The sequence below is a fragment of the Cherax quadricarinatus genome, chromosome 3 (assembly GCF_038502225.1).
Source record: "Cherax quadricarinatus isolate ZL_2023a chromosome 3, ASM3850222v1, whole genome shotgun sequence".
Taxonomy (NCBI): Eukaryota; Metazoa; Arthropoda; class Malacostraca; order Decapoda; family Parastacidae; genus Cherax; species Cherax quadricarinatus.
Genome location: NC_091294.1, coordinates 32,935,796 through 32,947,838, shown reverse-complemented (window position 1 = coordinate 32,947,838; position 12,043 = coordinate 32,935,796). Strand labels below are relative to the sequence as shown.

The 12,043-nt window shown below is 40.2% G+C and overlaps 1 protein-coding gene across 5 annotated transcripts in view; it reads left to right on the top strand.

Annotated features, from left to right (window-relative positions):
- The window catches only part of LOC128684075 (protein BANP-like), a 76,572-nt gene that overhangs the window by 22,874 nt on the left and 41,655 nt on the right, over positions 1–12,043 (top strand). For all 5 annotated transcript variants that reach the window (XM_070091240.1, XM_070091247.1, XM_070091233.1 and 2 more), the window contains exons 6-7: positions 4,251–4,432; positions 10,482–10,598. In XM_070091240.1, coding sequence (XP_069947341.1) covers positions 4,251–4,432; positions 10,482–10,598 — 299 coding nt within the window. The remainder of the gene's footprint in view (positions 1–4,250; positions 4,433–10,481; positions 10,599–12,043) is intronic.

The following is a 12,043-nucleotide window of genomic DNA, read 5'->3' as shown; positions in this document are numbered from 1 at the left end:
CATCCGACTTACGACCTGCTCGACTTACGACCACTCGACTTACGACCGTGTTTTTTATGCCAAATTTCTGGGAAATAAACAACTCTTTGTGTTGTACACAGTGTTTATCCTAAACCTTACAGTATAAAATACAGTACTAACAACATAAAAAGTAAAGTAAAACATGAAATACCAAAATAAAACAATAAAATAAAGTCATTACAAAAATGTTTTGTTGATATTCAGTAGTAAAGTTCGACTTACAACCATTTCGACTTACGACCGGTTTCTCGGAACCGAACTCTGTCGTAAGTCAGATGGTAGGTGTATGATAATAAGAATAATCTTTGATGGTTGCAGAGATCTGCATTACTGTGTCTAACTTGTGTATCTATACCAATTACTCTTTTACGGCAGTTTACAGATGTAATGATTAATAATGTAGCACTGACTGTTTTTCATATTGTGATATTCAGATTATCTTCTTACATTTAGCTCTGTTTCCAAGACAGTGAATGTGCATGTAAACCTTTTATTATTGTGATCCCCAAAATTAAAAGCCCCATTAGTGTTGCAATTTTTTGAACAAAATATTATTTTATTGTATAAAATGGTAGAGAATCTTATTCTAAAGGTAATGACACCAAAAATACAAAATCTGACCTAAGACTTACTAATTGCACAGGAGGTCAAGGAGCATGTTGAGCAACTTCAGTTTCTCTTAATTTAAGGTCTATTTTAGGCCAAATTCATTGTTCAAACTGACCCAGTTTCTGGCTATTTCGCTAGTATGCCATCTGCTCTTTCAGTTGAGGGCAAGGAACTGCCAGAACTACCAGAAGTATGAAATTTTGCTAATTTTATGCAAAAATTAACAAATTCCAATTTAAAAACAGATTCCAAAATAAACACTTCAGGTATCCCAGCCACTAAAGTAACCTTTGCTCTTTATTTTAAATCCATCATCACAAAAAACTGAAGTTTTTCTCTATTTCTTGGTTAATAAAATATAACCAAGAATTATTAGTAATGGTTTAGGCTGTCCTACTAATTAAAACCCATAAAATTGACCAGATGGGGTCTGGTCACCAAAATCAATTATTTCTGCCAATTTGAGGCCTATTTCAAACCATATCTAGTCTGAAACTGAGGAGAATCATCTCCACTTTACTATTATATCATCCAGTCTATCAACTGCCATCAGGAAGCAGCCAATAGAACCATGAAAACCATAGAAAACACCTCAAAATTACTATTCTGATCCAAACTCAAGGTCAAAGGTTAGCTGTTCCCATTATACATGGTATGGGGCAGGAATTTTTTTATATTATACTCATCCACTACAAACTCACCACACAAACCCGTGCATATTTAAGGGCACTGCTGTTAAGACACGTACACAGTGTACATAAACATCACTAACCTCAAAATTGTATGAAAGGGTTAGGAATGAAATTTGTTTTTTTTTTTTTTCAACAAGTCGGCCGTCTCCCACCGAGGCAGGGTGACCCAAAAAAGAAAGAAAATCCCCAAAAAGAAAATACTTTCATCATCATTCAACACTTTCACCACACTCACACATTATCACTGTTTTTGCAGAGGTGCTCAGAATACAACAGTTTAGAAGCATATACGTATAAAGATACACAACATATCCCTCCAAACTGCCAATATCCCAAACCACTCCTTTAAAGTGCAGACATTGTACTTCCCATTTCCGGGACTCAAGTCCGACTATATGAAAATAACCGGTTTCCCTAAATCCCTTCACTAAATATTACCCTGCTCACACTCCAACAGATCGTCAGGTCCCAAGTATCATTCGTCTCCATTCACTCCTATCTAACACGCTCATGCATGCTTGCTGGAAGTCCAAGCCCCTCGCCCACGTAATAATATTACAGGTACAACACCAATTTACTGGCAACAGATTGTCCTGCATCTCTTTTAGTCTGGACAAAATTACGAGACTACTTTTTTGTCAAAATGGTTGACCTGGCAACCACAGATGGTGTATATAGTGAATGATCACTAATATTGTTTACACTGCAGATTTTGGTGGTGATCCCTTGATTTTGGGTACAGTAACAAATGAACCTGTTTCATTCATACTAATATTTAATTTAAGTTTCCAGCAGACCATGATGGGACCTCTGTTGGTCCAACAAAATTGATATACTACTGTACTGGCAAAGCCTAGGAACCATGGGTGCTGGAAAGCTGGTGTTGTACCTGCTTCTCTGTAAGAAATATAGACTGTTAACCTACCATGGCCCGGTGGCCTGGTGGCTAAAGCTCTCTCTTCACACATGGAAGGCCTGGATTCGATTCCCGGTGGGGCAGAAACATTTCAGCATGTTTCCTTACACCTGTTGTCCTGTTCATCTAGCAGCAAATAGGTACCTGGGTGTTAGTCGACTGGTGTGAGTCGCATCCTGGGGGACAAGATTGAGGACCCCAATGGAAATAAGTTAGACAGTCCTCGATGACGCACTGACTTTCTTGGGTTATCCTGGGTGGCTAACTCTCCAGGGTTAAAAATCTGAACAAAATCTTATCTTACCATTGTGATAAATGTATCTTCTTAAGAAATAGCTTTTTTTTTTTTTTGCCCCCTCCCCCCACCCAGTGGCCATCTGAAAAGACAGGGTGGCTTAAGAAAAAAACACATTTACCACCATTCATTCAGTTACTGTTCTTTCTGGAAGTCTGCTGCCATCACAGTTCAGATTACCCTCTAACTACAAACTTTCCACCCCTTTTTTAGAATTCAAGCACTGGGTATCATTATCATTACCTTCACATGTTCTACTTGTGTTCCTTAACTAACAAGCTTTACTCTTCTCTGAATTTTTCCTCAAGCAATTAATATGAATTGGCTCAGTGCTTAGAATTATCCTCGATAATTCATCATTAATTTTGTTTTAACTTGTTGTCCGCTTCCCACCAAGGCAGGGTGGTCCAAAAAGAAAGAAAAACCCAAAAAGAAAGAAAAAACTTTCATCATTCAACATTTTCAAAATCACTCATACATAATCACTGTCTTTGCAGAGGCACTCAGATACAACAGTTTAGATGTCCCTCCAAACTGCCAATATCCTAAACCCCTCCTTTAAAGTGCAAGCATTGTACTTCCTATTTCCAGGACTCAAGTCTAGCTAATTGGTTTCCCTGAATCCCTTCACAAAATATTACCCTGCTCACTCTCCAACAGCTCATCAGGTCCGAAAAACCATTCATCTCCTGTCACACCTATCTAACATGCTTGCTGGAAGTCCAAGCCCCTCGCCCACAAAACCTCCTTTACCCCCTCCCTCCAACCTTTTTGAGGACAACCCCTACCCTGCCTTCCTTCCCCAATAGAGTTATACGATTTCCAAGTCATTCTACTTTGTTCCGTTCTCTCTAAATGACCAAACCACTTCAACAGCCTCTCTTCAGCCCTCTGACTAATATGACTCATGAAATTGTAATGACACGATTGCAAACAAACCATATCCCGGCCGGGATTGAACCCGCGGTCAGAGAGTCTCTGACCGCGGGTTCAATCCCGGCCGGGGTATGGTTTCTCTGAATAATACTTTTAGTAACTCCACACCTCCTCCTAATTTCCACACTATGAATTCTCTGCATAATATTTACACCACACATCGTCCCTAGACACGACATCTCCACTGCCTCCAGCCGCCTCCTCCCTGCAGCATTTACAACCCATGCTTCACACCTGTGTAAGAGTGTTGGTACCAATATACTCTCGTACATTCCCTTCTTTGTCTCCACAGATACCTTAATGCACCACTCGCCTTTTTTCCTTCATCATTTCTATGGTTTACCTCATCCTTCATAAACCCATTCGCTGACAAGTCAACTCCCAAATATCTGACAACATTCACTTCTTCTATACTCCCTCCCTCCAGTGTGATATCCAATTTTTCTTTATCTAAATTGTTTGATACCCTCATCACCTTACTCTTATCTATGTTCATTTTCAGCTTTCTACCTTTATGCACCCTTAATATTTACACATCATTAATATTATTTTTATATTCATAGGTTTTCAAAGGGGTCATTCCCAAGTTAACTTATTTAGCAATTTGCCTGATTTTGTTTGAAAAGTATTTCATTCTTAATAAGGTCTTTTCTTCAGCTGGTATTTGGAATTTTATATGACTGAAACACTGCAGTTTCCACTAAACAAATGGGTAATAATACTTTTTGAATTAGAAGCATCTTTTGTTTTTCTTCTTTTTTTTTTTAATTTTTAAATACAGGCAGATGGAATAAACGACAATTAGATCCACTAATGATCTTTGGAATACGATGTCATCTACAATACAAATTTAACATTTCATCAAAGATATGGCACAAGATTTGTCAGAACATGGATTCAAAATGCCGTTCAGCTTGGAAACGACGAATCCGAGGCATGGTCACCCAACCTCGTAATAGTAGAGTAAGTATGTCAGTAATATTTTATTTGTATTTTTCCTTTATTTATATTTTTTCTTCAGTATATTTAAGAGAACCTTGAAAAGTTCAGAGATTGTTGAGAATATATTGTAATAAACAATAATTGCATTACATTTTCCTGCAATAAAAATTAAATGCTACTATGTAGTATGCCCTAATGTTAGCACCTCTAATACTAAACCATAAACTAATGTACAGGTATGTACATTAGAGAGGTTCTTATTTATAGGCATGGAAAAGAAATAAAAATTATTTGAGGCAAAAATGCCCTTTGTAAAATTTTATTAAAATATTTTGATAATATGGGATCGCTCAAGGCCCTAGAATTTTCCCTCTGCAGTAGAATGTGAATGTTGAGGAACATTAGAATATTCTTCACTCTTCATTTGATATTATATAGTATAGGACTTGTAAGGGTTCTACCTGACAGAAAAGTTTACTAGCTGCTGCTTAATATTTAACATCATGACTGTAACCATTAAAAACTTCTTAGTTTATTGTAATTCAAATATAACATAAAATGATAATCAGTTATGTGTATTAATCATAGCAACTTCATAAGGTTACAGGACTCTGGGTACTAACCACTGACCAGTTACTCGTTGTTGCCCTCAGCATGTAGAGTTCACTTAAAGGCCTGAGGGTGTCACTTGTGGTGACTAGTTTTAAGATAAATTGGACCTTTTCATCCTTCATCAGGTATCCTGTAAAATCAATAACCAGTGCAATTCTGCACTTATCATGACTGTGATTGCCAGTATCATTGCATGATAGTCCTCATTCTCCTCCCATTGAGATATACTTAGTATATTGTTCTGTTTACAGAAGTTTAATCTCTGAAAATTTGCTTTCATCATAAATAAGACATTGGGGATCATTCACATGTTGAGTAAGGGGTTGTTAACCCTTTGAGGGTTTCGGACGTACTAGTACGGCTTACGACCCAGGGTTTTTGACGTACTAGTACTCCTAAATTCTAGCACCCTCAAATCTAGTGGGAGAAAGATGGTAGGCCTCCATATGAAACAATGGGTCTATGTGGTCAGTGTGCATGGTATAAAAAAAATCCTGCAGCACACAGTGCATAATGGGAAAAAAAAAACTTTGACCGTTTTTTTGGAATAAAACAGCGACTTTGCACTGTATTTTCGTATGGTATTGTTGTATTCTAGTTTTCTTGGTCTCATTTTATAGAATGGAAGGCATATCATAGAAATTGAGATGATTTTGACTGGTTTTACAATGAAAAGTACCTTGAAATTGAGCTCAAAGTAGCAGAAATGTCCGATTTTTACTAAAGTTCAAAAGTAAACAAATCATGCCAAGCGTCCAATACACGTCAACTGGTGAGTCTAATATTTCTTTGCAAGTGCGCCAATATGATTCCTACCATTTTTTACACTTATGCAGTAGTCTGCATAACAGTAAATCTTCTATTTTTTGTGACAAAAATTCAAAGTGGAAAGCAAAAGAATGTAAGTGGGGCCTTGAGACGTGACTAATGAACAGAGGAAATGTCATTTTAGTGCCAGGAATGTATTTCTTGTTTGTTCTGGACCCTATTCGGAAATTGGCATCTTTTGAAATTTGTGTGAAATTGGCAAAATTGCTAAATTCTGACCACTGTACTGGATAGTTGAAATTGGTAAATGGGTGGTTTCTTGCACTCAATCAATAGAAAAAATAGAGTTCTAGCGAAATATTCATGTTTTTTGTCGACTAGTACAGTGGAACTGGCTGAAAATGGGGCTCAAAGTGGGCAAAATCGCCGATCCGTAAACATCGCCGAGACGGCTAACTTCACGAGAGCATAATTCCGTAAGTTTTCCATCAAATTTCATATTTTTGGTGTCATTGTGATCGGGAAAAGATTCTCTATCTTTTCATAAGAATTTTTTTTTTCTTTTAAATTTGGCCGACCCTGAGAACGAATCTCGGAGAGGGCCTGTCGACCCTCAAAGGGTTAAGGTGGTTTGGACATGCAGAGAGGACGGAACAAAATAGAATGACTTCGGGAGTGTATAAATCTGTAGTGGAGGGAGACGGGGTAGAGGTCGGCCTAGGAAAGGTTGGAGGGAGGGGGTACAAGAGGTTTTGCGTGCGAGGGGCGTGGACTTCCAGCAGGCAAGCATGAGCATGTTAGATAGGAGCGAATGGAGACAAATGGGTGTTAGGACTTGACTTGCTGTTGGAGTGTGAGAAGGGAGTCAGGGAAACTGGCAGGCCGGGCTTGAGTCCTGGAGATGGGAAGTACAGTGCCTGCACTCTGAAGGAAGAGTGTTAATGTTGTAGTTTTATAACTGTAGTGTAAGCATGCCTCTGGCAAGACAGTGATGGAGTGAATGATATAAGTTTTTCTTTTTCGGGCCGCCCAGCCTTGGTGAGAGATGGCCGATGTGTTAATAATAAAAAAAATTGGGATGCATCTTTAGCACTTATCTCATCAGTCAAGACTTGTAGCTTTGTTTCAAGGCAGTGAGTGTAATATTCTTTCACAAGTGCCCTGATATTATTTATACCATTTCTACGCTATTTCTACACGAATGCAGTAGTCTGCATAACATAAAACTTTTATTTTTTGTGAGAATAAAAATTCAAAGTGGAAAGCAAAAGAAATGTAAGAGAAGCCTGGGGACAGGAGTAATGAACGGAGGAAATGTTATTTTAGTGCCAGAAATGTCTGTATTGTTTATTCTGGACCCTGTTTGGAAATTGGCATCTTTTGAAATTTGTGTGAAATTGGCAAAATTGCCAATTTCTGACCACGTTATTGGATAGTGAAAATCGATAAATGGGTGGTTTCTTTTACTCATTCAATAGAGAAAATGGAGTTCTAGTGAAATAGGTATGATTTTTGTCAACTGGTACATTGGAATTGGCCGAAAATAGGACTCAAAGTGGGCGAAATCGCCGATGCGTAAACATCGTCGAGACCGCTAACTTCACAAGAGCATAACTCTGTAAGTTTTCCATCAAATTTCATACTTTTGGTGTCATTATGATCGGGAAAAGATTCTCTATCATTTCATAAACAATAATTTTTTTTTTTTTTTTCAAAAAATTTCCAACTCTGAGAACAAGTTTAGGAGAGGCCCTGCCGAGCCTGAAAGGGTTAAAGTTAGACATTTTTTACTGATGAGGACCTGACAAATCTAGAAGCAGTGCTCTGAAATGATGTCTAGAACAGCTGATGCCTTTCCATTAGCTGTATAATGTACTGCAGGGTAAAATAGCCCAGAAATCCATAACAGAATTTATGCACACATCCACCTCAGCCCAGTAGGACCACAACATAACTCTCCACTCTCTTCACAATCATCCACAAACACTAGCACCTACAATTTAAGGTAAGAAATACTATTATTTCTGTTGCTTTTGTAGTATTAACCCATAAACGGTCAAAGCGTATATATATGTTCTTACTGCTAGCGCCCCAAACGTATACGTACGTTTTATTTTTCCTGTTTCCAAATTTGGCATGATTAGCCTGAGATGCCTGGTAGCATAGAATGGGTCTTAACACTCAGTGTGCACCATATTAAAATATCTGGGACTACCTAGTAGATTGTGGGAGCGCCAGCTAGAGCAAACAGTGCGGCAAACACCAAGGATTCACTGACATAATGTCATATTAACATTCCCCTTTTAAGAGGAAAATGATGTTAACCCCAAGTTTAGGGTCTGTCTATTTGTGCCTGTCTATCTCTGTCTCTTTTTATCTGTCCTCCTCCTCCTCCTCCTCCTCCTCCTCCTCCTCCTCCTCCTCCTCCTGTCCCCCTCTTCCTCCTCCTCCTGTCCCCCATCCTCCTGCTCCTCCTCCTCCTCCTCCTCCTCCTCCTGTCCTCCTCCTCCTCCTCCTGTCCTCCTCCTCCTCCTCCTGTCCTCCTCCTCCTCCTCCTGTCCTCCTCCTCCTCCTCCTGTCCTCCTCCTCCACCTCCTCCAGTCCTCCTCCTCCTCCTCCTCCTGTCCTCCTCCTCCTCCTCCTCCTCCTGTCCTCCTCCTCCTCCTCCTGTCCTCCTCCTCCTGTCCTCCTCCTCCTCCTCCTGTCCTCCTCCTCCTGTCCTCCTCCTCTCCTCCTCCTCCTGTCCTCCTCCTCTCCTCCTCCTCCTGTTCTCCTCCTCTCCTCCTCCTCCTGTCCTCCTCCTCTCTTCCTCCTCCTCCTGTCCTCCTCCTCTCCTCCTGTCCTCCTGTCCTCCTCCTCTCCTCCTGTCCTCCTGTCCTCCTCCTCTCCTCCTGTCCTCCTCCTCCTCTTGTCCTCCTCCTCCTCCTGTCCTCCTCCTCCTCCTGTCCTCCTGTCCTCCTCCTCCTGTCCTCCTGTCCTCCTCCTCCTCCTGTCCTCCTCCTCCTCCTGTCCTCCTCCTCCTCCTGTCCTCCTCCTCCTCCTGTCCTCCTGTCCTCCTCCTGTTCTCCACCTGTCCTCCTTGTCCTCCTCCTGTCCTCCTCCTGTCCTCCTCCTGTCCTCCTCCTGTCCTCCTCCTGTCCTCCTCTTGTCCTCCTGTCCTCCTCCTGTCCTCCTCCTGTCCTCCTGTCCTCCTCCTGTCCTCCTCCTGTCCTCCTCCTGTCCTCCTCCTGTCCTCCTCCTGTCCTCCTCCTGTCCTCCTCCTGTCCTCCTCCTGTCCTCCTCCTGTCCTCCTCCTGTCCTCCTCCTCCTGTCCTCCTCCTCCTGTCCTCCTCCTCCTGTCCTCCTCCTCCTCCCAGGAACGTAACCCTATTTTTCATGAAAGTTCTTCAGTTTATCTCACACGGCATTTTCAGAAATGTAACTACCATGTAATATAAAGGTCTGCTCTATTTCATTTATTTTAACAACTGGTGAATCAAAGACACATGGACAGAAGAAGTTTTGCTCCACCTCATGCAAAGCATCGATAAATAAAGACTTCATCTGTCCATGTGTCTTCGATTTATCAAGTTGCATATTTCAGTAACTATTGAAATGTAGCTATTTATATAGGTGCTCCATCACATGGCAGTTCTGTACCTTTTTTCCCTTGTCCTTATGCATAGGAAAAGACTGCAAACAGAAGACAAGTACAAGTACCACTTGGCAGCATCATCTGGTAGAACCATTCCCTCTTTCTTTACCAAACTATTTCTCGGCTTTTTCTAGGTGTGGAAATTTTGAATTAACTAGCTACATTTATACTATTTGTTTGATGTCTTTTGGCATTTAATTAATTCAGCACCTAATTGTGAGATTAATAGATTGAGAAGCTTAGATTCACTCTCAAGTGATGCATAATGGCATTATCCACAGACAAAACTTGTTTAATATTGTGAGTCACTTCAGAAAAGCATGTTTTAAAAGGGTCAACAAAAACAAATGTTGAAGACATTAATTGCTGTTGTACTGTAATACATGTGATACTGATCAAATATAGGTCAGACCAATACATGTCAAGGTCTAGTGGTAAATGAAGTGCAGTTTTATTTAGGTTTGATGAGTTGAACAATTTTAACAAAAAACTTGTTTTGTGCACAGCATATTGACACGTAATAATAGTCTGGAGACAGAAAGGAAACTTAAGAATGGGATACTTACATTGATAAATGCCTGTACCTTGTTTTTGTGCCTCAAAGGACAAACAAGGAAACAGAAGCACTACCTGCTACAAGTGCCTGATCAGCCAGGGTGTCATAGTTATGTAAATTTGGAGGCTATTAGAAGGAACAGTGTAGCTGACCAAGCATTTTACAAAAAATCTGACTTCATGCTGGGCTGAGTGTAGAATGTTTCAAATATGTCACAGATGTATTACAGGTACTGTGTGGTAACACCAAGAAGTACTGTACAAATGAAAACTAAGAGACTTGTATAGTTTGGTAAAAGTTAAAATAATTTATTAAATTATTGTTAAAGATAAATTATTTTTTTCTTTTGCTAGGGCCTGGGTACATAAATTTTTGGTACCTAAATATTTGTAATTGTCATGATAATTATATTTTATTAAAAGGCAGGTAGAATTATTTCCATAGGCTATAATTAAAAAGCTTGATGAACTTGACTAGACTCGTGTCTTAATTCTTTCCAGCAAGTACCACAAATCGGACATACCTCCTCTGTTCGTAAGGATCCAGCTGTCACAGAAGATATATCTTTTGACTTTGATTCTCTACAGAATTCAAACTTAGATCTAAGTGATGTTAAGGTAAGTGTGTGTAAATTTTCAAGATGGGATTCACATGAAGCATATATACCTGTTGTAGACAAACAGTTTTAATAATTCTTGTCCAGTGTCATGTGCCTAGTACAGTTTAACCCTTAAACTGTCCAACTGTAGATATACTTTTACTCGCATAGCACTCCGAACGTAGATCAACATTTTATTTTTCATTCCTTCAAAACTGAGGCGATAGGCCTGAGTTGCCTAGACATGAGAGAATAGGTCTTAACACTCAGTGTGCACAGTATTAAAAAATCTGGGACCACTTAGTACCTTGTGGGAGCACCAGTTCAATTGAGCGCCAGCTAGAGCAAATAGCGTGGCAAACACCAGGGATTCACTGATGTCATGTTGCATTAACACCCCTTTTAAGAGGAAAGTAAAAATAGATTAGATAAATACATGAGTGGGTGTGAGATGGACCTGACTAGCTTGTGCTACTAGGTCTGATGCTGTACTCCTTTCTTCAGTGGATGTGACCTGACTAGGTGGGTCATTGGTCTAAGCTGGGGGGTGACATGGACCCTCCTTGCATGGACCAGTAGGCCTGCTGCAGAGTTCCCTCTTTCTTATGTTCTTATGTATTCGGCAGGCTGGCCGGCTAGCTGGCTGGCTGGTTTTGGCTGTCTCTGGCTCTGTCTCTATCTGTCTATATCTCTGTCTATCTATATCTGTCTCTCTCACATGTACACATAAGTACAGTTATTATACATAGTGTAAATTACCTGGGATAACCCAAAAAATTCCAGGCTCAGTGCTATACTGTACTTGTAGATCTACGACATAAATAACCATGACACAATATGCATTTTTGCTTGCTCGGGAATCAGGGAGCGGCTCGTAAACCAACAGTTTTATAGCTGCTCCCTGAGACAGAGACCTCAGATGGAAAGACAGACAAACACAGGCAGACAGAAAGACAGATAAGCAGAGCTAGACACACAGACAGGCAGATATATAGACAGACAATTAGACATACAGACATGTTTGTGTGTAACAGTGAAAACAAATAAAGCGAGGGTTCCCTGCAGCAGTGCCTATTTATCAAGTGTCACTGGGTTGTCAACAGTTCAAGAAGTTTCATATATACTCCAGGCACACACAGGCAGACAGAAAGACAGTTAAGTAGAGCTAGACAGATAGATAAGCAGAGACAGACAGACATGTTTGTGTGTAACAGTGAAAACAAATAAAGCGAGGGTTCCCTGCAGCAGTGCCCATTTATCAAGTGTCACTGGGCTGTCAACAGTTTACAGACACTTGTCATAACACCATTTTTCAAGGAGTTTCATATGTACTCCAGGCACACACAGGCAGACAGAAAGACAGATAAGCAGAGACAGACAGACATGTTTGTGTGTGACAGTGAAAACAAAGAAAGCAGGGTTCACTGCATGCACATTCATCAGGTGTCACTGCCTGTCATAACA